Source organism: Leucoraja erinacea, chromosome 14, assembly GCF_028641065.1.
Source record: "Leucoraja erinacea ecotype New England chromosome 14, Leri_hhj_1, whole genome shotgun sequence".
NCBI lineage: Eukaryota > Metazoa > Chordata > Chondrichthyes > Rajiformes > Rajidae > Leucoraja > Leucoraja erinaceus.
This window is the reverse complement of record NC_073390.1, coordinates 28,515,486-28,538,141: the sequence shown is the minus strand read 5'-3', so window position 1 is coordinate 28,538,141 and position 22,656 is coordinate 28,515,486. Positions and strand designations below refer to the sequence as shown.

Here is a 22,656-nt window from a genome sequence, read left to right as displayed (position 1 = left end):
GTCTCTTCAATCAGTCTGGAGAAAGGCCCTGACCTGAAATGTCACCTGTGCATGTCCTCGAGATGCTGCCTGACCCACTAAGACTCCAGTACCTTTTCTCTGGTTACCACAGCAACAGAAAACTCTTCTGCCTGCTGTTGAGGCTTTGAATACCATTGGAGATGTCTTAGACTGGACCCATTGTTTCTCATCTCACTGTAATCAATGGCATTGTTTCCAATTTCTACGGCTTCTGAGACCTTGGGTCTCAGTAATATGGATTAATTTCCCAATTTATGATTGCTTTTCATGCCCGACTTGTTTATAGTGTAATCAATCATTCCTTCAACCAAATCATTATCTCCTTGATATTAGTTTTCAAAGAATTTCAGACCATTAACCATCCTTGCATGTAACTGCCAAATTATTATAGTTCTGACTAAAAACTGTCCCTTATTCTGTTCTGCAATGGTTGTTCTTAATCCTGACTACCACACAAAGTATAAAAAGGTACCTTGGCTTCCCTTCCTCTTCTCCACACGTAAAGGCTACAAATTCAAGCCATTAGAGAACTAAAGCATGTCGAGTCTGAAATTTTGCATCAAATGTGCAACCCTTGACGAGGCATTAAAGATCAGAAATAGAATTGAAATTGAAGACCTATTGCACTATTTTTTTTAAAGCAGGAGTAATCTGGCTCAGTTACAAGTTTTCTTCAATCACCAGCAAAACCAAATTGATCGGTGCTTAATTGAGCAGTACATAAGCAACTCCCAGATCTGTCTCCAACACAGCTTACTCCATTTCAAAATAATTCATTATATATGTAATGTTTGAGACCCCCATAACTTGGCAGATGAGCACAGGTGTCTAGCACAAGATGGGCTTTGTTCAATTTTTCTACTGAGGATAGCTCAAGTCAAACCTTTCAGTGAGGCACAGAACAACCGTTGAAACTTTTCTAACCTAGAAATGTCTCAACCGACTTCAAAGGCACGAAGAAACCAGACACTAAGGAGTGGCAAACAAAGAGTTTGGCAAGGAACAAGGTTTGGTTAAGTCAAAGAAAAGATGATGGGAGATTGTGACTAGATTTTACAAAATTCAATGCCAAAAATGAAATGAAGGAAGAAGGATGTGCAATAATCTGGAAAGCAAAGGGAACTTTGCGGTTCAAAAGGTGCCAAGTTTTGAATGCAAGTATGTTTCTATGCTGTACAACCATGAATAAGAGGTGCCAGAGTTCCATTAGTAGATCAGCATGGAATGGGGTGATCGGTAACGAAGACATCAGAAGTTGGTTTATTGTCTGCAGAGTTTTCAGTTTAAAAAAGTTTTAGCAATATCATTTACGTATCTTTTTTGAGCGTTTAGAGTGGTTGAAACCAAAACCTTCAAATACCAAAAAGCAAAATAATTGAACGAGTAGACAATTAGTCAGCAAAACAAAAGCTAGAATCAGATTACTTTTAGTTTGGCAATCGAATTAGTGAGACACAGATCACAATTTGTCTTATGTTTGGCCAATTGAGACCAATATAAGAATCTACAGTGTTCAAGAAGGAACTGCAGATGCTGGATGATCGAAGGTACACAAAATTGCTGGAGAAACTCAGCGGGTGCAGCAGCATCTATGGAGCGAAGGAAACAGGCGACGTTTCGGGCCGAAACCCTTCTTCAGACTGATGGGGGGTGGGGTGGGGGAGAAGGAAGGAAAAGGGGAGGAGGAGGAGCCCGAGGGCAGGGGGATGGGAGGAGACAGCTCGAGGGTTAAGGAAGGGGAGGAGACAGCAAGGGCTAGCAAAATTGGGAGAATTCAACGTTCATGCCATCAGGACGCAAGCTGCCCAGGCGGAATACGAGGTGCTGTTCCTCCAATTTCCGGTGTTGCTCACTCTGGCAATGGAGGAGACCCAGGACTGTAAGAATCTACAGTGGTATGAGAACAATGAAGGTGTGCAGTGTGTTTACCATTGTCATAGTACCAAGAAAATAGAACAAACACACGCGTGAGGAGATGCAAGTGAATTCAGAACATTCTTTTCCAGTCAGGTTTGTGTAATTGGTATAAAAGCTTGCACTGTTTATTAATGATTTCCAAGTATATATGTACAAGAAACTGCATCACAAACTACAAACATCTCACACAAGATCGCCATACACATGAAAAGCAGCTCAGGCTTAAATACCTTCTCGGTTACAGACACTGCTCGTCCAAACACAAAACACAATGAGGAAATAAGTGATGGATGGGCAATAAAATGCTGCCATGTCTTACAGAGACTGACCAAGAATCGTGCAAGCTTCCTTTTCTTTAAATATTAAAAAACCTAATTATTCCACTTTTTAATAGTTTCTGATAGAAAGATCATCACATGATTAGAATCTTTACCCAGAGTGGAAAGATACTACAACTGCACTGCAACAGGACCCTGCTCAGCCAATTCACCTTGGCCAGGAGCAGGCTTCCACTTGACATTGCAGACCGAAAAAAAAGCCACACTGTAACAAATTTACAATTCTTTTACACTCCTTCCAGAAAGCCATACCAAACTCACAATACAGTGAGGCCACAAGTATGTGGTTTTGATTAGCTAACACCCCATTTATTCCCAATGTGAAGAATTAAAATTAAGGATTTTTCTTTTCTCACTGAGAAAATATTCATACAGCTCTCAAATCGCTCCTGAAAGTCACAGCAGGGCCGACTTTTAGGGTCATGAGTCATGTTTCACAAGCACCAAGAATGGGCACTTCAATAATTCATGACCTATCGAATTATGAAAGAGAGCATATCCATTAAGGGACTAACAAAATCAGATTAGCCACTTTCCCTAGATGCTAACTCTGGTTGCTGGAGTTTAGTAGTTTTTCTATTCTAACCTACAACCACCCCTTCAACAACTGCAACCAACTGGGGTTGCTAATCAACAACAGCTAAGTTTCTTGCACTCTCTCGCCACTGTAAACCAAGAGAAGTAGAGGTGCTACTGCATGGAACTAATCAATTATCAATTCTTATAAAACTCACTATCCCAAAGATGAAAAGAAAATGAACAAGGAAAATCTGCTTACCGATTTGCCTTTTCAGAATAATGTGGAATACAGAGAATGAAGGAGGTGGAAGCTCTACAACTTAATGGGCAAACTAGTCAACATTGCAAAAACATTGCTTGGCAGTCCATAGTGAGGTCAGAGAGAAAAATAGATTTTCATTTTGCAGGTTGTCACAATTTCAGTGGGATGATCTGGCAAATCAATTGATCAACAATGGAAATGGATTTGGGAAGATGGGTGCTTCCATTCACTGCTCTGTAGAACATATCCATCATCTGCAAACACTGCCTTTATTCAAATACCAAACTAAACATCTATACAGTGGCTTTAAAATACAGTTGCTACCCCCACTTAGACCTTAGGACTTTTCTTTCCTCTTTAATTTGGATACTTTCTTCACGGCACCGTTTTTGTTAAGGAGTTTTAGAACTCGATCCTTGTGATCCAGAACCTTCATCATGGTATCTTTGGCCTCAGTGATCTGATCTATAACCAGTTTGCAGCGTTGCATGTTCCCCTGCAAATAGAACAACGCAAATAGTGTTACAACAAATAAGACATCACCAGTTTCACGGGCACCAAAGTGCAGCAACGTTGGCTCAGGAATGTCCAAACTATACCTGCTCTCACTCATTGGCTACTTTGTGCGATGTGCTGCTGTGTGGTCCTAATGCTGGTTGTGTTAACATTCCCATGTTGATTGTTCAGGAGAAAGGGATTTATTTGAATAATCCAGTCAGGAAGAGGTCCAAGTACTGTGGCATAGATGGTCTGCTCTCTGGGCTCCACAAAAGGCCCTACTGCCCGGGACTTTCACTTATTTCTTCCTAAAGACTCAAGTGCTTCCAAACAAACTATGTACAATGCCCTCCATAATGTTTGGGACAAAGACCCATCATTTATTTATTTGCCTCTGTACTCCACAATTTGAGATTTGTAATAGTCACATGTGGTTAAAGTGCACATTGTCAGATTTTAATAAAGGCAATTTTTATACATTTTGGTTTCACCATGTGGAAATTACAGCTGTGTTTATACATAGTCCCCCTATTCAGGGCACCATAATGTTTGCAACACATGGCTTCACAGGCGTTTACAATTGCTCAGGTGTGTATAATTGCCTCCTTGATGAAGATAAGAGAGCTCACAGCACCTAATCTTTCCTCCAATCTTTTCATCATCTTTGGAAACTTTTATTGCTGTTTATCAACATGAGGATCAAAGTTGTGCCAATGAAAGTCAAATAAGCTATTTTGAGACTTAGAAACAAGAATAAAATTGATAGAGACATCAGCCTAACCTTAGGCTTCCCAAAATCAATTGTTTGGAACATCATAAGAAGAAAGAGAGCACTGATGAGCCTAATAATCGCAAAGGGACTGACAGGCCAAGGAAGATCTCCACAGCTGAATTCTCTATAATAAAGAAAACTACCCAAACACCAGTCCGACAGATCAAGAACACTCTTCAGGAGACAGGTGTGGATTTGTCAATGACCACTGTCCGCAGAAGACTTCATGAACAGAAATACAGAGGCTACACTGCAAGATACAAACCACTGTTTAGCCGCAAAAATAGGATGGCCGGATTACAGTCTGCCAACCAGTACTTAAAAGAGCAACGACCGTTCTGGAAAAAGGTTTTGTGGACAGATGAGACAAAGATTAACTTATCTCAGAGTGATGACAAGAGCAATGTATGGAGAAGAGAAGGAACTGGCCAAGATCCAAAGCATACCACCTCATCTGTGAAACACGGTGGTGGGGGTGTTATGGCCTGGGCATGTATGGCTGATGAAGGTACTGGCTCACTTATCTTCATTGATGTTGCAACTGCTGATGGTAGTAGCAATATTATTTCTGATGTGTATAGACACATCCTATCTGCTCAAGTTCAAACAAATGCCTCAAAGCTCATTGGCTAGCGATTCATTCTACAGCAAGACAATGATCCCAAACGTACTGCTAAAGAAACAAAGGAGTTTTTCAAAGCTAAAAAATGATCAATTCTTGAGTGGCCAATCACCCAATCTGAACCCAATTGAGCATGCCTTTTATATGCTGAAGAGAAAACTGAAGGGGACTAGCCCCCAAAACAAGCATAAGCTAAAGATGGCTGCAATACAGGCCTGGCAGAGCATCACCAACTGGTGATGTCCATCAATCGCAGACTTCAAGCCGTAATTGAATGCAAGGGATATGCAACAAAATACTAAACACGACTACTTTCATTTACATGACATTGCTGTGTCCCCTCAAAAAAAATGGTGCCTGAAATGGGGGGGTTAGAAACTATGTATAAACACAGCTGTAATTTCCACATGGTGAAACCAAAATGTATAAAAATGGCCTTTATTAAAATCTGACAATGTGCACCTTAACCACATGTGACTTTCTTCTATTACAAATCTTTTCGTTGTAATGCATTTCGTGTCTCTGTACTGTACACTGACAATGACAATTAAAATTGAATCTGAATCTGAAATCTCAAATTGTGGAGTACAGAGGCAAATAAATAAATGATTGGTCTTTGTCCCAGACATTATGGAGGGCACTGGAAGAGCGTAGTTGTAAATGAGTTGGTAATAATCATTGGAGTGGAAGCTGGGAGGAAAAAAAGCCAATAATTCTTATATTATTAAATTTTAATTTGTAAAGCTGTGTCTATTTCACTAACGTCTCTCATGAAACCATGCTTTTATAAGCAAAAGTATTGTTATTTGGCTAGGCATGATTAAAATATGCATTTGTGGGATCCTGCTTTGCACAGTTTATTAAGTAGGTCAAACTGCCTCGGTCCTTCAATTAGGTCAGAGTTGCTCTGATCTTGGACCCAATACCCTAGCCCTCAATTCTCCTGTAGGTTTCTTGCATCCATCTCAGTCGTGTACATCTTTAATGACTTCATCCAAACCGTATGGGGATATATCTGCAAATGCAAGAAATTTGTCCTCCTCAATTCTTTTATCACAAAATACTACTGCCTAACTTTAGACTCAACTATTGAGAAGGATCTTCAGATGAACCTTCTCAACATTTTAAACACCTCAAATCATTCTTCTATATTTTCAATCTGCTTTTACTTTCCTCACAAAATAATTCACAGTAATCAAGTATACTGAATGTGATGTCACAAGCCCTGAACAGACCATCACTTTGCTTCTCAGGCCAACATCTCTTCTAACAAGTCTCTCAAATTAGTTGGTACACAATAAAGCTGGAGAAACTCAGCGGGTGCAGCAGCATCTATGGAGCAAAGGAAATAGGCAATGTTTCGGGCCGAAACCCTTCTTCAGACTCAAATTAGTTGCTCTTTTTGCATCCTATCTATATGTCCTAGCACAAGAGTACAGATTTATGAACATCAACTGCGATTTAAATAATAAAATGTCAATGTTGTTTTCTATTCTTCTCAAAATATTGCTTCTCCACTACTCTTATCTGTTGTATTTTTGCCCTCACCATCATCAAATGCATCTACGAGGTGCTGCCTCAAGGTGATGGCATCTATCATTAAGGATTCCTACCATCTCTTCTTGCTGCTAGTCGAGCAGGGGAGCCAGAAACCTGAACTCACACACCACATGGTTTAGCAGCAGCTACTTTTCCATCACCCACTCTATGAAAAGCTAGCTCCTCAGGTTTCTATTAAATAGTTCTCTCATCTTAAACCCATCTCCTCTGGTTCTTGATTCCTTTCACTGGGTAAGACTATTCACCCTATCATTTCCCCTCATGATTTTACACACCTTGATAAGATTACCCTCAGCCTGCTGCAATCCAAGGAATACATTTCTAGCCTGCCCAACCTCTTCCAGGCCTCATGTCCCAGCAACATCCTTACAGATGGGGTAAAGACAGACGCTTTCTTTCCCTAAAGGACACTAGTGAATCAGTTAAGCTAACAAATGAGAAATAAACAATAGGTGCAGGAGTAGGCTATCGGCCCTTCAAGCCAGCACCGCCATTCAATGTGATCATGGCTGATCATCCACAATCAGTACCCCATTCCTGCCTTCTCCCCATATTCCTTGACTCCGATATCCTTAAGAGCCCAATTTAGCTCTCTTGAAAGTATCCAGAGAACCGGCCTCCACCGCCCTCTGAGGCAGAGAATTCCACAGACTCACAACTGTGTGAAAAAGTGTTTCCGCATCTCCATTCTGAAAGGCTTACCCCTTATTCTTAAACTGTGACCTCTGGTTCTGGACTCCCCCAACATCGGGACAATGTTACCGGCCTCTAGCGTGTACAAACCCTCAATAATCTTATACGTTTCAATAAGATACCCTCTCATCCTTCTAAATTCCAGAGTATACAAGTCCAGCTGCTTCATTCTCTCAGCACATGACAGTCCCGCGATCCCGGGAATTAACCTTGTGAACCTACGCTGCACTCCCTCAATAGCAAGAATGTCCTTCCTCAAACTCGGAGACCCAAACTGCACACAATACTCCAGGTGTGGTCTCACTAGGGCCCTGCAGAAGGACTTCTTTGCTCCTATACTCAACTCATCTTTTTATGAAGGCCAACATGCCATTCGCTTTCTTCACTGCCGGCTGTACATGCTTACTTTCATTGACTGATGAACAAGAACCCCCAGATCCCGTTGTACTTTCCCTTTTCCCAACGGCATCATTTAGATAATAATCTGCCTTCCTGTTTTTGCTACCAAAGTGGATAACCTAACATTTATTCACATTACATTGCATCTGCCAGGCATCTGCCCACTCACCCAACCTGTCCAAGTCACCCTGCATTCTCATAGCTTCCTCCTCACAGTTCACACTGCCACCCAGCTTTGTGTTATCTGCAAATTTACTAATGTTACTTTGAATCCCTTCATCTAAATCATTAATGTATATTGTAATAGCTGCGGTCCCAGCACCGAGCCATGCGGTACCCCACTTGTCACTGTCTGCCATTCTGAAAGGGACCCGTTGATCCCTAGTTTCCCGTTTGCCAACCAATTTTCTATCCATGTCAGCACTCTACCCCAAAACCATGTGCCCTGATTTTGCCCACTAATGTCCTATGTGGGACCTTATCAAATGCTTTCTGAAAGTCCAGGTACACTACATTCACTGGCTCCCTTGTACATTTTCCTAATTACATCCTCAAAAAATTCCAGAATATTAGTCAAGCATGATTTTCCCTTCGTAAATCCATGCTCTCAGACCGATCCTGTTACTGCTATCCAAATGTGTTGCTATTTCATCTTTTATGATTGACTCCAGCATCTTCCCCACCACTGATGTCAGGCTAACTGGTCTATAATTCCGTTTCCTCTCTCCCGCCTTTCTTAAATAGTGGGATAACATTAGGTACCCTCCAATCCACAGGAACTGATCCTGAATCTATAGAACATTGGAAAATGATTACCAATGCGTCCACGATTTCTAGAGCCACTTCCTCAAGTACCCTGGGATGCAGACCATCAGGCCCTGGGGATTTATCAGCCTTCAGTCCCATCAGTTTACCCAACACCATTGCCTGCCTAATGTGGATTTCCTTCAGTTCCTCCGTCACCCCAGATCCTCTGGCCACTAGTACATCAGGAAGATTGTCAGTATCTTCCTTCGTGAAGACGGATCCAAAGTACTGCTACAAATTCAACTTCTGCCATTTCCTTGTTCCCCATAATAAATTCACCCTTTTCAGCCTTCAAGGTTCCAACTTTGGTCTTAACTAATTTTTTCCTCTTCACATACCTCAAGAAGCTTTTACTACCCTCCTTTATATTCTTGGTTAGCTTACCTTCATACCTCATTTTTTCTCCCCGTATTGCCTTTTTAGTTATCTTCTGTTAACTCTGTTAAATTGCCCATTATTGATTATTGATTTTTGTTTTATCTAGCTGTAACAATTTCTCATTTTGTTTTTAAATAAACTTAATTGGGATTTATAGCTTGCCATCATGACATTTTCACTAGTCGCCACACTCATCTAGTGCATTCTGTTTTATTCATGCGTGGAATATAGACAAGATCAGCAAGGACTGCAAATCATTGTCGTGGTTTGCCTGGCCACCACCAAGGACGGTTAAGATCATATTGTCAAGGATCACGTTAAGGCTAAGCCAGATAACGACAGCAGATTTCCTTTTCCAAAAGGATGTTAGTAAACCGGTTCACGAAAAAACAATCAATTTTCTTGTGGTTACCTTAATCAATTCTAACTACTTAATTCCAGAGTTAACTGAATTTAAAATTTCCAGCTTTCAAGACAGGATTTGAACAAATACCTATCGATCATCAATTCAAACCTCAGGATATGTGCTTGACTGATCATTATGATATCGTAACCCATTAGTATGCCAGAGCGGTACAGTAGCACAGCGGTTGAGTTGCTGTCTCACAGCGCCAGAGACCTGCGTACTCATGACATCCACGTACCTGAATCAGCTCATTGATTCGATGCATGTCATCATCTGCAGCTGCTTTTTTCTTTGGAATCAGCCCGTCCTGTAATGAAGCCAATCGGTTGTACACATCATGTTCCAAGCTAGTCTATAGCGTTCAGTCAAGGTTTTGGGGGAAGAAACAGAAAAATATGTAAAAGACTGAGCTCACATTTCCCTAGTAATTTGCAAGGAGTAATTCCTTAATCATTAAGATACCCAATAAGCAAATCTTTGAACAGAATTTGTTTTGGTTTCCATTTCCTCCTTTCTCCCCACCCCATTTCCTAAACACTAAATTCTAAGAAACTTCAGGTATAACACTCTCCAAAATATTTTTTCTCCTATTAAGTGGAGACATTCACTGATGGCTTCATATAGTGAATAGACACTGACTCTATTCATAACTCCTTAGAAAATGAAGGAGCCCATGCCTGCATGAACAAGACCCGAATACAATACCATTTATTGGCATTTGAACCTCGAAGTTCAAACGAAATTTGGTTTCTGCAGTCATACAACACGAAAAAAACACACAATTTACTCAAACATCCATCACAGTGAATCTCCCGTTTTCCATTCTTCTCCCGATGTTAAAGCCCCCGGTGGGCAATGGCAACTTCCGCGGCTGTTAAAGCCGCGCCGGGCAATGAAGGCCCTGCTCCGGGTAGTTTTCAACTACAAATTCGGGCAGGAGAATTGCCGTTGCGGGAGCTCCGAAAAGCAGTCTCCCACCAGGGTTCCGCGAGCTCCCGATGTCACCGTCCACCGAGCCTGCGGCTGGAGCCTCCGAAGCTGGGTCGCAGCCACGCGTCACCACAGCTCTCCCCGCTCTGAAGCCGATCAGCTCCACAATAGCGAGTCCGCAGGCTCCGCGACTGGAGCCCCCAGGTCGTTCCGGTTGGAGGCCGTTCCACGGTGCTAGGCCCCAACGACAACAGCAACCCAACAGGGAAAAGGTCGGGTTCCCCGTACAGGGAAGAGATTTAAAAGTTCCCCCCCATTCATAAAAGAGAAGGTGAGGGTATATTGCGCGGGAGGGTTAATAATTTACAATCTGCTGCTGCCTGCCCGCTGGGTTAAAAAGTTCCCACGGTAGACACGATACACAGTGTATCGTGAGTCTTGCGTGGGAATTTTTTAACTCAGCGGGCAGGCAGCAGCAAATTATCGCTCCCTTCAGTTTCACCCCACCTACACCCCTCTGCTTCCCGGCCATATGTGTGACCCCTTCCCTCCCCTCTCCAGCTCCCCGCCCATTGCACCGGCGCGGGGGCTTTGCACTGCCTTGACGTCGGAGCCAGTGCCAGTCACCGGAGACGTCAGGACCAACGGGACACCGGCCCCCAGGCCCACTGCAAGCACGGAGATCCCAGAGACCCACAGCCAGCAGCAACCCAGCCCCGTTCCAATTCCAGAGGAACACGCTCCCCGTAGGGACCGAAGCTGATGGTGTGCAAGGTGCATCTTGGTCTTGAGGTTGCGGATGAGGGGGCGCAGTTCGGGCTGTGACGTCTCCGGCCACCCCCCTGTACAGGAGCTGAGACTGGGAACTTGTGGGGTTGTTTGCAGTTGCAGAGGGAGGGGGCAAGGGCGGTACAGTTCCCAGTCTCAGCTCCATTCCAGGGGGGTGGCCGGAAACGTCGGGACACCGGGACACCGATTGCAAGCACGGAGATCCCAGAGACTCACAGCCAGCAGCAACTCTAGCCCGCCCCGCTCCAACTCCAGAGGAACCCGGTTGCGGATGAGGGGGGCGCAGCTCGGGCAGAAGTGCCACTTGTCGCTGTAGCGCGCATCGGGCAGCGGGTTCCCGTCCTGACGTCTCCGGCCCCCTGGACAGGAGCTGAGAGAGTCCAGGACCACCAGAAGCCGCTCCCCCGATGCGCCGCTACAGCGACAAGTGGCAGTTCGCCCACAGCCCGAGCTGCGCCCCCTCATCGGGACACCGACCCCCAGGCCCACTACAAGCACGGAGATCCCAGAGACTCACAGCCAGCAGCAACTCTAGCCCAGCCCCGCTCCAACTCCAGAGGAACCCGGGTTGCGGATGAGGGGGCGCAGCTCGGGCTGTGGGCAAACTGCCACTTGTCGCCGTAGCGGCGCATCGGGGAGCGGCTTCCTCTGGAGTTGGAGGGACAGGGAGACACAGCGGCTTTTGAGAATGGTGGGCAATCACTTCCAAAGTTCTGCCCACACAGTCAGTACACCTCTCCTATACTTGTCTCCCGCACTAAGATCATCTCGCAGAGAATGATCCCAGCCTAACCCTCCCTATTCTCTCCTATTCTGCAAGAAAAAACTACATTGAAGACTCAAACTCGCGATCGAGGCGCAAACTCGCGACCTTGCGGATATGAGCCCAGCACTCTGCCACTCCGCCAGCCGTTAAAATCTACGCTAAAAATCTTCCATTCCGAAAGCCGAAAAATTCTGAATTACGAAAAGTGTCCGGTCCCAAGGCTTTCGGATAAAAGGTTGTGCACCTGTATATATATATAAATATACATATACATATATACGCACTGTAGAGGCCGCTGCCGCGAGCCGCCGCCATCTTTACACAAAATTCAAAAGCTAGGAACAATAAGCAATATAAGCAACGTGTGCCAAGTACTTGCCCAACAAGTCTTTGGTATTGACACCACCATTTGGGGGGGTTACCACTGACCAGAAATTCAACTGAGCCAGCAGTGAAAGGAACTAAGCAGGCATGTTAGGAGCAGGATAGAATAATTTTCACTTGTCCGGATAAATGCACTCTCAACATTACATAAGTCAAACAGTACTTGGGATGAAGGCACAAGACAGTGTCGAGACTGGAATCTGGAGCAACAAACAATCTGCTTGAGGAAGTTAATAGGTTGAGCAACATTTCGGATGAAGGAACCTGCTGATCAACCACATTAAACAATCACACCCTTGACCAATTTGGTTGCAGTATATAACATTTACAAACTGCACTGCTGTTTTCCAGAGACTACACTACAACATCTCCCAAAAGCATGACTTCCATCACCAAAGATAAGGGATCCCGAATTTCGATATATCATCACTCATGCTTCACTTCTAGGTTTAATTCCTTCAAATTCCAACCCAGCAGCACAGCACGATCTCCATGCTAAGAACTTCAAAACCAAACTATCAGGCTGACTATGGATGGACATTGAAATGACAAGACATCCACAATTTAAACATTACCAAGCGTTAGAGTCACAGGTGAAGGAACTCTTTGGAATGGAGAGACAGAGGAGAACGATTTTCCCAGAGAAGGGAACGCCATGATGAATTTCAAGTTGAGAATTTGAACTTTTGGGGAAAGTCAAGAGACCGAGGACTGAGTATTAGGATGTGCTGCAGGAAAGCACATTTTATATGATCCAAAAAAGGTTGAGTATGGTGGAGAATTGAAAGCTGCCAGAGGGCAAAGGAGTAACTGACTTTCAAAGAAAAGATAAGGGACTCAGCATGATCTACTTTGGTCCAGAGCTTTGTTGCTGCTAAGATATTGATGAGGGTACCCAAAAATGCTGGAGAAACTCAGAGGGTGCAGCAGCATCTGTGGATCGAAGGAGATAGGCAACGTTTCGGGCCAAAACCCTTCTTCAGACTGATAGGGGGTGGGGGGAGGTGGGGAGAAGAAAGGAAAAAGGAGGAAGAGGAGCCCGAGGGCTGAGGTAGGAAGGGGAGGAGACAGCAAGGGTTAACAGAATTGTGAGAAATCAATGTTCATGCCACCAGGATGCAGACTCCCCAAGCGGAATACGAGGTGCTGTTCCTCCAATTTCCAGTGTTGCTCACTCTGGCCGTGGAGGAGGCCCAGGACAGAGAGGTCGGACACGGAATGGGAGGGGGAGTTGAAGTGCTGAGCCACTGGGAGGTCAGGTTGGTTAGTGCGGACCGAGCTGAGGTGTTCGGCGAAACGATCGCCAAGCCTACGCTTGGTCTCACCGATATAGATCAGCTGACATCTAGAGCAGCAGATGCAATAGATGAGGTTGGAGGAGGTGCAGGTGAACCTCTGTCGCACCTGGAATGACTGCTTGGGTCCTTGAATGGAGTCGAGGGGGGAGGTAAAGCGACAGGTGTAGCATCTCTTGCGGTTGCAAGGGAAAGTGCCCGGGGAAGGGGTGGAGCGGGAGGGAAGGGAAGAATTGACAAGGGAGTTGCGGAGGGAAAGGTCTTTGCGGAAGGCAGACGGGGGGGGGGGGGGAGATGGGAAGATGTGGCGAGTGGTGGGGTCAAACTGGAGGTGGCGAAACTGACGGACCTGGAAATTAAGTAAAACACCGAGCACAGTTTATAACAGAATAGGGAGCAGATAGACCTTTAAGTTTATGACTCAAGACACCATTTAGCTCATCACATGGAGCAAAAGAAAGGACACTGTCAGCCAGTATCACTCCAAGCTCTCAGTCCTTAGCACTGTGGGTTATGATACTTGAAGGTACCTGTTCACATACTCCTTAAAAATGCTGAGGGTTTGTTTTTATCATCTTTTCAGGAAATGAACTCTCATTTAGTACTCTTCACCATGAACGTCAGGGTCACCCGAGCTCTCAGAATCTTTGCAGCCTGCCACTATTTTGCCCACTGTTGCATTTACATCAGGAAGGTGTGTATGGCTACATTCCAAAGTTCCATCATGGACACTCCTCGCTTTATAGATGTCCCTCTTTCAACTTCCTTCCATGAGTTCATTTTGCACGAGGAGGCAGCCTCCAGCCTTCTGAAGGCTGTGCAGGCTCCTATAGGAGGACACTGCCACTACCCCTTTCCACCATGGCGTACACGCTCATTCACCAGTGGCTGAAGCGCTGGCTGCATTACAATGAGACTCTCCAAGAGCCTCTTCCTGTGATTGAGGCTCTCAGGACAGGTACTAACATCGTGGAAATATTGACCCCGAAAATATTGTCCACGTGTTTTGATATTGGCGCTAATGAATTAGTGAGCCCTTTGCAAGCTTCCCCCAAGGTGATTACAATTGTACTTCGATGATATCACCAAGAGATTGTATCTGCATGCCTGAATAGCTCTTCGTGGTTAGATTGATTTGCTGCATCACTCTTCCAGTTCTGATGAAGGTTCTTTGACCCAATACTGAATCTCCTTCCACAGCAAAACTGGGAGAATTCAACGTTCATGCCATCCGGACGCAAGCAACGCAGGCGGAATATGACGTGCTGTTCCTCCAATTCAACTCCCCCTCTCATTCCCAATCCGACCTCTCTGTCCTGGGTCTCCTCCATTGCCAGAGTGAGCAACACCGGAAATTGGAGGACCAGTACCTCATATTCCGCCTGGGTTGCTTGCATCCGGATGGCATGAACGTTGAATTCTCCCAGTTTTGCTAGCCCTTGCTGTCTCCTCCCCTTCCTTAACCCTCGAGCTGTCTCCTCCCATCCCCCCGCCCTCGGGCTCCTCCTCCTCCCTTTTTCCTTCCTTCTCACCCCCACCCCCCATCAGTCTGAAGAAGGGTTTCGGCCCGAAACGTCGCCTATTTCCTTCGCTCTATAGCTGCTGCACCCGCTGAGTTTCTCCAGCATTTTTGTGTACCTTTTATATAATGGTATATGGGCACACTGATCTGTTTTGTAGTAAATGCCTACTATGTTCTGTGTGCTGAAGCAAAGCAAGAATGTCATTGTCCTATCAGGGACAAATGACAATAAACTCACTTGAACTTGAAAGTTGGAGTACAGTGTTCAGCATTTGTTTCCTTATTTAAGCAAGGGTGTCGATGTACTGAATGTCCTTTGGTGAAGGTTTACCAGACCAATACAGGTAGTTCTGCTATTACACAATAGTTGTGTTCCTAAGAAACCTCATGTTACAGAAAATCAAGTTATAAAATAATTGATTCAATAGAAAAGCCAGACATCCGACCTGCAACATCACATTTTTTTAGACTGGTTTGTGTCTCAACTTTAAATGATTTCATTTAAATTAGTTTCATGAGCCAAATAAAATGTGGCTTTTGCTGACACTACATTCAGATCAGTTGAACAATAAACCAGAGCTTCACTAAGATAATGTTCTGGATAAATGTAATGCAACCAAATACATGAGAGACTTTCTGCTAGCATGCAGTTAACTTATTTTAATGAAGGTCACTGCTGACAACCAACATAAAGCACATTCTATTTACAGAGATGCACTGGTAAATTTAGATTCAGCAACAATGAGCCTTTTATCATAATGTAGCGATGCCAGGACTGGCAAACCTCAACTTCAAAGGGGATATACAGGAAAAGCATATCTCAACTGCTTTCTGCAAATGGCTAAATTGGCAAATTGGTTTACACAAGACAGAATATCTCAAATGTATTGCAGCGTAACTTCTCCATTTGGTATCATGTTACAGACAGTATATTGAAATACCGAGAATGTGCACATTCAGCATGAAATCAGACTCCGCATCATCCCTTTTGTCACAGTGATGTCAGTTATATTCTGGTCACAGGCACACCAAAAATATTCAGGCACAAATACCAGGAGATAGAAATTCGTACTGAAACTTTCTCTCAAGCATGGAAGAGATAGCACAACCAGATCGGCTGTGGATCACAGAAGGGGAGAGCTTCTGTCACAGGGAGAACGTACAAACTTTATACCGGCAGCACCCTTAATCAGGATAAAATCCAGGTCTCTGGCGTTATAAGGCAGCGACTCTACTGCTGCGCCACTTTGCCGCCCAATGTCGGGATATTTACCCAATAGTAGACAGACTCCAAACGATGCAAATCAATTTCTAGCCCCTTATCCAATACATATTCAGTGCTAATTAACAAAAATCACTCAATTTTCGGTAAAAAATCCCACCGACTTGCATCGTTATGGATTTGAAACGTCAGGTTAATAGGATATGTCAAAAAAAGTTTCAGTAGACAAGGCATGTTCCAGATTTCTGTTTCGACAAAAATACATCGAGAAATAAAGTTACGGGAGAACAGGACTGGGATGGATTTGACAGCCGCACTGGCAGCCTTTCTACCCGTGAAGCCTATAGTGCAAGAGTAGATAGGAAATAAGAGAATTTCTTGCGAAATGAAACGCATTCATGGACAGTTGCAACACCTGCTTCATAAGATTCGGGTATGTATTCAGAAAAATCTACTGGTATTTTAGAAATAGATTTGCTTGAAGATTACTGTGAAAGACAGGTATCGTTATAATAATCGTTTTAAAAAATTGTACCCAAGTCACTTAGTGGCACATATAACGCCTCACAGTGGGCAAAGACAATCTTCATTTCACTTACCAACTGCATGAGTTGTGCAGCACAGAGATGTACTTTCCAACCCTGAGCCTTGCACACAATTCCTTTCTGATTAGCAATCTCCTGCAATGTGGGCTTTTTCTCCTCTGCAATTAAAGATAGAGAAGGCATCAGTCCAAGGTTATTATGCAGTGGGAACCAAATACAGAAATTTTACTTCCTTTTAGCAATAAATGGAGTTACATAGATCAACGAAGCGTGGATTTAAGCCCAACAACCCAGTAAAACGGGACAGCATAAACCAGACCATCAACCTTCAAAACCTACAATTAGACCAATACCGCTCTCCAGATCAACAATGTAAAATTGAAAGAAAGATTGACATTTAAACAACTAATCTTTCAAATAATTACACAAACTAATTTCAGAGATGGTCATTTCCATTTTTCAAACAACTCAAATGGGAATTTTAATAGAAATGCCAGGGTAAATTTCTTTTAAACTAGGCTCCAAACTAACTTTTTGATAGGTTTAAATGGATTTTCAAGACGCCACTATCTCAGTAAACATCTACCACAATGACCAAAATAGCTATTAACTAGTAATTTACCTCATTTTTTGGTGGACTCTTACTCTGCATATAATAGTGACATTGGAATCCTTGCTACTATAGTATAAACAACGTCATCACCCATGTTGCTCGATTGCCAATTAACAAAAATCTTACATTTCACCAACAATACAAATTAACTTTACGTTTCAATAGTAGAAGTAAAATGAAACATTTTTACAGCCGATTTGGAGTAGAGACATGGCAGAGTAAAATTACAAGTAGTAACGTGCTTCTGCAGCTAGTGCAGCCCAAGAGGGTTTATGCTACTTTGCAGAGATGTGGAACGTACATCAACTCTGGAAGGAAAGCTAAGTCGAGAAGGCAGACCAGACATGGACATGATGAGGTACATGGGAGAAACACAAGGCTAAATTCCCTCTATTTTATTGCACAAGGTCTAACCAGCAAGGCAGAAGAGTCAAAAGCATTGATTAACACATATGAATATACTATTGTTGCCACTGGAACTGGCAACTCAACAGTCAGGAAATAGAACCTTCAGATAGGTGTGATGCAAAACAGGAGATGCATTGCGATATTGATTAAGGAGTCCATTACTGCAGCAATGAGGGACAATATCGTAATAGGCTGTTCAAAGTCGTTCATATGGGCAGAAACTTCAGATGCTGGAATCTTCAGCAAAAAAAAAATGCAGGAGGAACTCAGCTGTCAGATTAAAAGAGGGTCCCACCCCAAAACCTCACCTGTCCATTCCCTCCACAGATGCTACCTGACCTATTGAGTTCTTCCAGCACTTTATCTTTTGCCCATATGGCAGAGCTTAAGAACCAAACAGGGTATTAATTTACTGGGATACCCGACAGGTGTCTCAAAAGTCATTGGGTGACAGAAAAGCAGATATGTAGGCAAATTATGGAGAGGGATAAGAATCATAGGGTTACAGCAAAAGGGGATTTCAACTTTCCCAATATTATCTGGGCTTGTCTTGGAGTGCAAAGATTTGAGGAGAACCTTTTGAGCCATTAAAGTCAAACTAGAGAAGGGGCAGTACTGGATCTAATCATGAGGATTCAGCTGGGCAAGTGGTTGAATTATGGGGAAACAATTTGGATAAAGTGACCATAACTATAAGTTTCAAGATAATTCAGGAAAGGTATCGGGACACATCAGAAATTGAAGAAAGGCTGTTTTCATTATCACAAGACAAGATTCAGCAATAGTGTGCAGCAAACGTAGTCAGTTTGAAGATGGGTCAGAAGCGAAAAGTGACCCATCCTTTTTCTCCAGAGATACTGCCGGACCCGCTGAGTTACTCCAGCACTTTGTGTCTATCTAGCAAAAGTAGATTGAGATCAGTTACTTGCAGCAGACGTTACATGCAAGTATTCAGAGGTAATCAAAGATGAAATGATGACAGTTCAGGGACAACGTGTTCCCATTAGGGTGAAGCTAAGGCCAGCAAGTCCATGGCACCCTGGGTGCCAAGAGATAGTGACAGAAAACAACTGTACAGCAGATACAGGGAACTGAAAGCAGGAAGGCTCTGCATGATTAGAGAAAGTCCAGGTGATAGTTGCAGAAAATTTAGGCGGCCAAAGAAATGAAGTATCACTGGTGCAAATATTCAAGGAAAATCCCCAAAGTATTTTAGAAACATAGAAAATAGGTGCAGGAGTAGGCCATTCGGCCCTTCGAGCCTGCACCGCCATTCAATATGTTCATGGCTGATCATCCAACTCAGTATCCCATCCCCGCCTTCTCTTCATACCCCCTGATACCTTTAGCCACAAGGGCCACATCTAACTCCCTCTTAAATATAGCCAATGAACTGGCCTCAACTACCTTCTGTGGCAGAGAATTCCAGAGATTCACCACTCTCTGTGTAAAAAATGATTAAAGGTATGTTAAAGGTAAGTTATATGTGAAAGGTAAGTGGTGGGCATACTAGTGACTAAAGGGGAAATATTTATGGATTTGGAAAATGTAGGAAAGGTTGTAAAGTACTTCTCATCTGTGTTCACAAAAGAGAGGGGCATTATAATGGGAGAATTCAAGGGTGTGGTAGAGATAGAGTGAAATCTTAGAATATGGTATCCATAAAAAATGGGCTTAAAGAAGGATTATTCCCCTGGACCAGGTGAGATATCCCAGGCTGCAATGGGGGGGGGGGGGGGGGGGGGGGGGGGGGGGATAGCCAGGACCCCAACAGATTTGGAACCCTTTGCAGGGCCAGATGACTGGAGGAATTTTATTATAGCACTTTTATTCAAGAAGAGCTACAGAGTCATGCCAGATAATTCCATGATGGCAAATCCAATGTCAGAGGCAAGAGCTGGGGAATTTACTGAAACAAATTATGAGAAACAGGATTAATGTGTATTTGGAAAGACTGGGATTAATCAAAGTTAGCATGGTTTAGAGTCGACGTGTCTGACTTTCTGGGTTGGATTATTTGAAAAGGTACCAAAATGTATTAGGGAGGGAAGTACACTTGATGTAGTCCATGGACCTCAATAGTTACTTGTCATGGTCTCACATGGGAGAGAGCTCCTAAAGATCAGAGCCCATAGGGTCCACTGCAAGCTGACAAATTGAATCCAAAATTGGCCTGATGATACGAGGCATGGATAAAGGTCACGTTGTTTTTTGTGATTGGAATCCTCTAACCATCAGAGGGATCAGTGTTGGGACCATTACTGTTCATTATACAAATATCCAGAAGTGCATGTGAAAGATATGATCAGCAAGCTCACAGGTGACATGAACATTTGTGATGTTGCAGGCTACAATTGATCAGTTGGTAAAATGGACAGAATGACAGGTTGGATTTGTTCTTCTTGAAGTGGAAGAGGTTGAGGGAAGACCAATGTATGCAAAATTAGAAAGGAGGTATATCGCAAGAAACTTTCCCCCCCACAGCAGAGATACCTAAAACCATAGATTTAAGGTCAGGGTAGGAAATTTAAAGGCGGTAGGAGGAATATTTTTTTTCACCTGGATGGTGGTTGGAATCTGTAACACACTGGCTAAGGTGATGGTGGAAACAGAGACTCAGAATGGTTTAGTACATGAATGAACACTTGAATTTAAAGGCATTGAAATGCTGAAAACTGGAACAATGGTAATTTGATGGTCTACATGGTGGGCCAAAGAGTCTGTGTTATGTGACTAATTTAATTACAACCTGCTTTTTGATAAGATAACTAATTGTTCATCGTGGCTCAAACCATTTTGCATGCTGAAGAGATTACGTCATTAAACACGTTAGAGGTTGAAGGTTGAAGTCTCTGCCTAGAAACAGTTTAAATAATCCCACTGCCAGAAGGTTCATCCCTAATGTAGCGGGAACAGAAAATCTTCCTTTGACTTAAGTCTTACCTTTGACTTTCACATCACTATATCTTTGGAAATGATGATAAGCTGCCTTCCAGGGGTTCCTGTAATGTCGAAGTAATGTAACTGGAGGTCTAGGGCGTACGGGAACATATCTGACACCCTCTTCATCTGCAAAACAAGATTTTAGTGGGTTCAAGAGATTTCAGAAAAGTGGACAAAGCACCAATTTGCAATGCCAAAATACAAATACTGCTTGAGGTTAGGAATGGGCAGGCAGACACATGCCACCTCTCTCCTCTCGGGGTTACAAATCACACTTTCCTTCCAATCTCTGCCACGCTATCCCCAGCCCAAGAACACTATCATTGGTCCACTCCTCGCGAGTACAAATGCCAGCCTTCATTTTGGCTGCAAAATTCATTTTACCTATGTATTCCTTTGGCGGCGATTTCCTCTTCTCTGCTTTGAGCAGCACCGGCTTGCTGCTGCTATTCTTCTCCTCATCGGTGCTGTTTGTTTCCATCATTTCACTCTCTTCTGTGGAGATAATGTGCTGCTGTTTGCGGGGTTTCTTCCGGGGGGACGCACCAAGCGGCAACTCGTTCCCAGGAAGGTTGAGGTTGTTCACCATTGGGATCAGAGCCGGTGATGACACAGACATGCTCTGGGACGTTGATACTGCAAATGGGAGATGGCGAAAAGGGTGAGATAATAAGAGAAAAGTGAGAAGAAGAGAAGAGTGACAGCCAGAGAGGGATTTAGTGGAAAAAAATGAATAGAGGGGGGACATTAACAAGTGAGGAGGATCACAAAGGAAATGAAAGCCAGAGAGGCAAGCAGCAACATAGGCAGATGGGAGAATAGTAGAAGCATGTGAGAGAGAGCGCAAGAAAGAGGGAATTGACATTGAGAGTTAGGATGATGAATTGGAAGAGGAGATTCAGATAGAGGGACAGAAACAGGAAATGGATGAATAAAACTAAAAATAAACACCCCAGAAAACAAAGTTGTAGCACCCAAACAATCCTAGCTTTTCACATTAATGAAACTCCTGGTCATTTCTGCGAATTAACAGGTATAAATGAGCAAATCAACTGGGAGGACTGGTGCACCAACTGACCCCTCTCCTGTGAGCATTACTAAACTACAATGCTTTCACACATGCTACAGCCAGAAAACATTTACAGTGCATCATACACACTTCTCCCCAACCATGTCCTACCTCAAAAATATCCCCTCACCCCACCCATTCTTACAAAGATTTCTCAACAGTAGGCACAGAATATTGTATCCACATGTGCACTCTTCTGCAAGTTGCTCATGCTTGCTATTTAAAACCTTGACCAAAAAAAGCCTTTCTTGACAACAATTTGAATGATTACGATGCTCCAATACGTTTCTCACTAGGCCATGGGATGCTGGGCTCAGCAGTTATCATTGTTCGCCTGCCTACCCCATTCTCCGGAAAAATAATGCAAGCATTGGTAACCTCATCATTAGATGAAAATTCATTGCAGCAAAGTCAATTTTTACATGGACTCTGCAGGGAGAACACCTACTTGATACAGGCAGTGCATCCACAGACTCGTTCTCTCGTTTGATTTTAATCTCTGGCAATGTTGAGCTCATGGAGACGGGTACAGAGATGGCAACTGGTTGCGATGGAGGAGCTACCACTGTAGTCATGGAAACTGAAATTGGAGTAGTAGTAGAGACTGCTGCTGTAACAGTTGACAAAGAAGTAGGCTGAGGATGGGGAGTAGCTGCTGCAATGAGTGTTGGGATCGGTGGCGGAGGCTGCTGAGAATTTGGCTGCCCTGACAAGGGCATTGGTTCCATGTTCTGGTTGCTGATTGCTTCCATTGCAACTGCCACTGGTGTGGTAATTGAAACGTGGATCTCTGGCTTAGATTTGGGTCTGAAAAAAAAAAGAGAAACAATCCAAATCAAACATCAAAATGTTTAATTAACTGTTCCAAATGAATACCTGTTTTCAATCATCCACACGGATAGATTGGTTTAGTTACAGTTTTGAATCGGAGGTTGGAGAACATTTCACTCGAGATGCACAAACCTAGATCGCCACAGC

General features: G+C 43.6%; 1 protein-coding gene across 9 annotated transcripts in view; it reads right to left on the bottom strand.

Annotated features, from left to right (window-relative positions):
• Window positions 1–2,032: 2,032 nt before the first annotated feature.
• LOC129703476 (histone deacetylase complex subunit SAP130-like) overlaps window positions 2,033–22,656 on the bottom strand; it is a 47,154-nt gene continuing 26,530 nt past the window's right edge. For all 9 annotated transcript variants that reach the window (XM_055645968.1, XM_055645972.1, XM_055645974.1 and 6 more), the window contains 6 exons: window positions 22,127–22,485; window positions 20,994–21,245; window positions 20,610–20,735; window positions 16,700–16,803; window positions 9,431–9,544; window positions 2,033–3,553 (listed from right to left, as the gene is read on the bottom strand). In XM_055645968.1, the coding sequence (XP_055501943.1) occupies window positions 3,395–3,553; window positions 9,431–9,544; window positions 16,700–16,803; window positions 20,610–20,735; window positions 20,994–21,245; window positions 22,127–22,485 (1,114 nt within the window). In that variant the 3' untranslated portion in view covers window positions 2,033–3,394. The remainder of the gene's footprint in view (window positions 3,554–9,430; window positions 9,545–16,699; window positions 16,804–20,609; window positions 20,736–20,993; window positions 21,246–22,126; window positions 22,486–22,656) is intronic.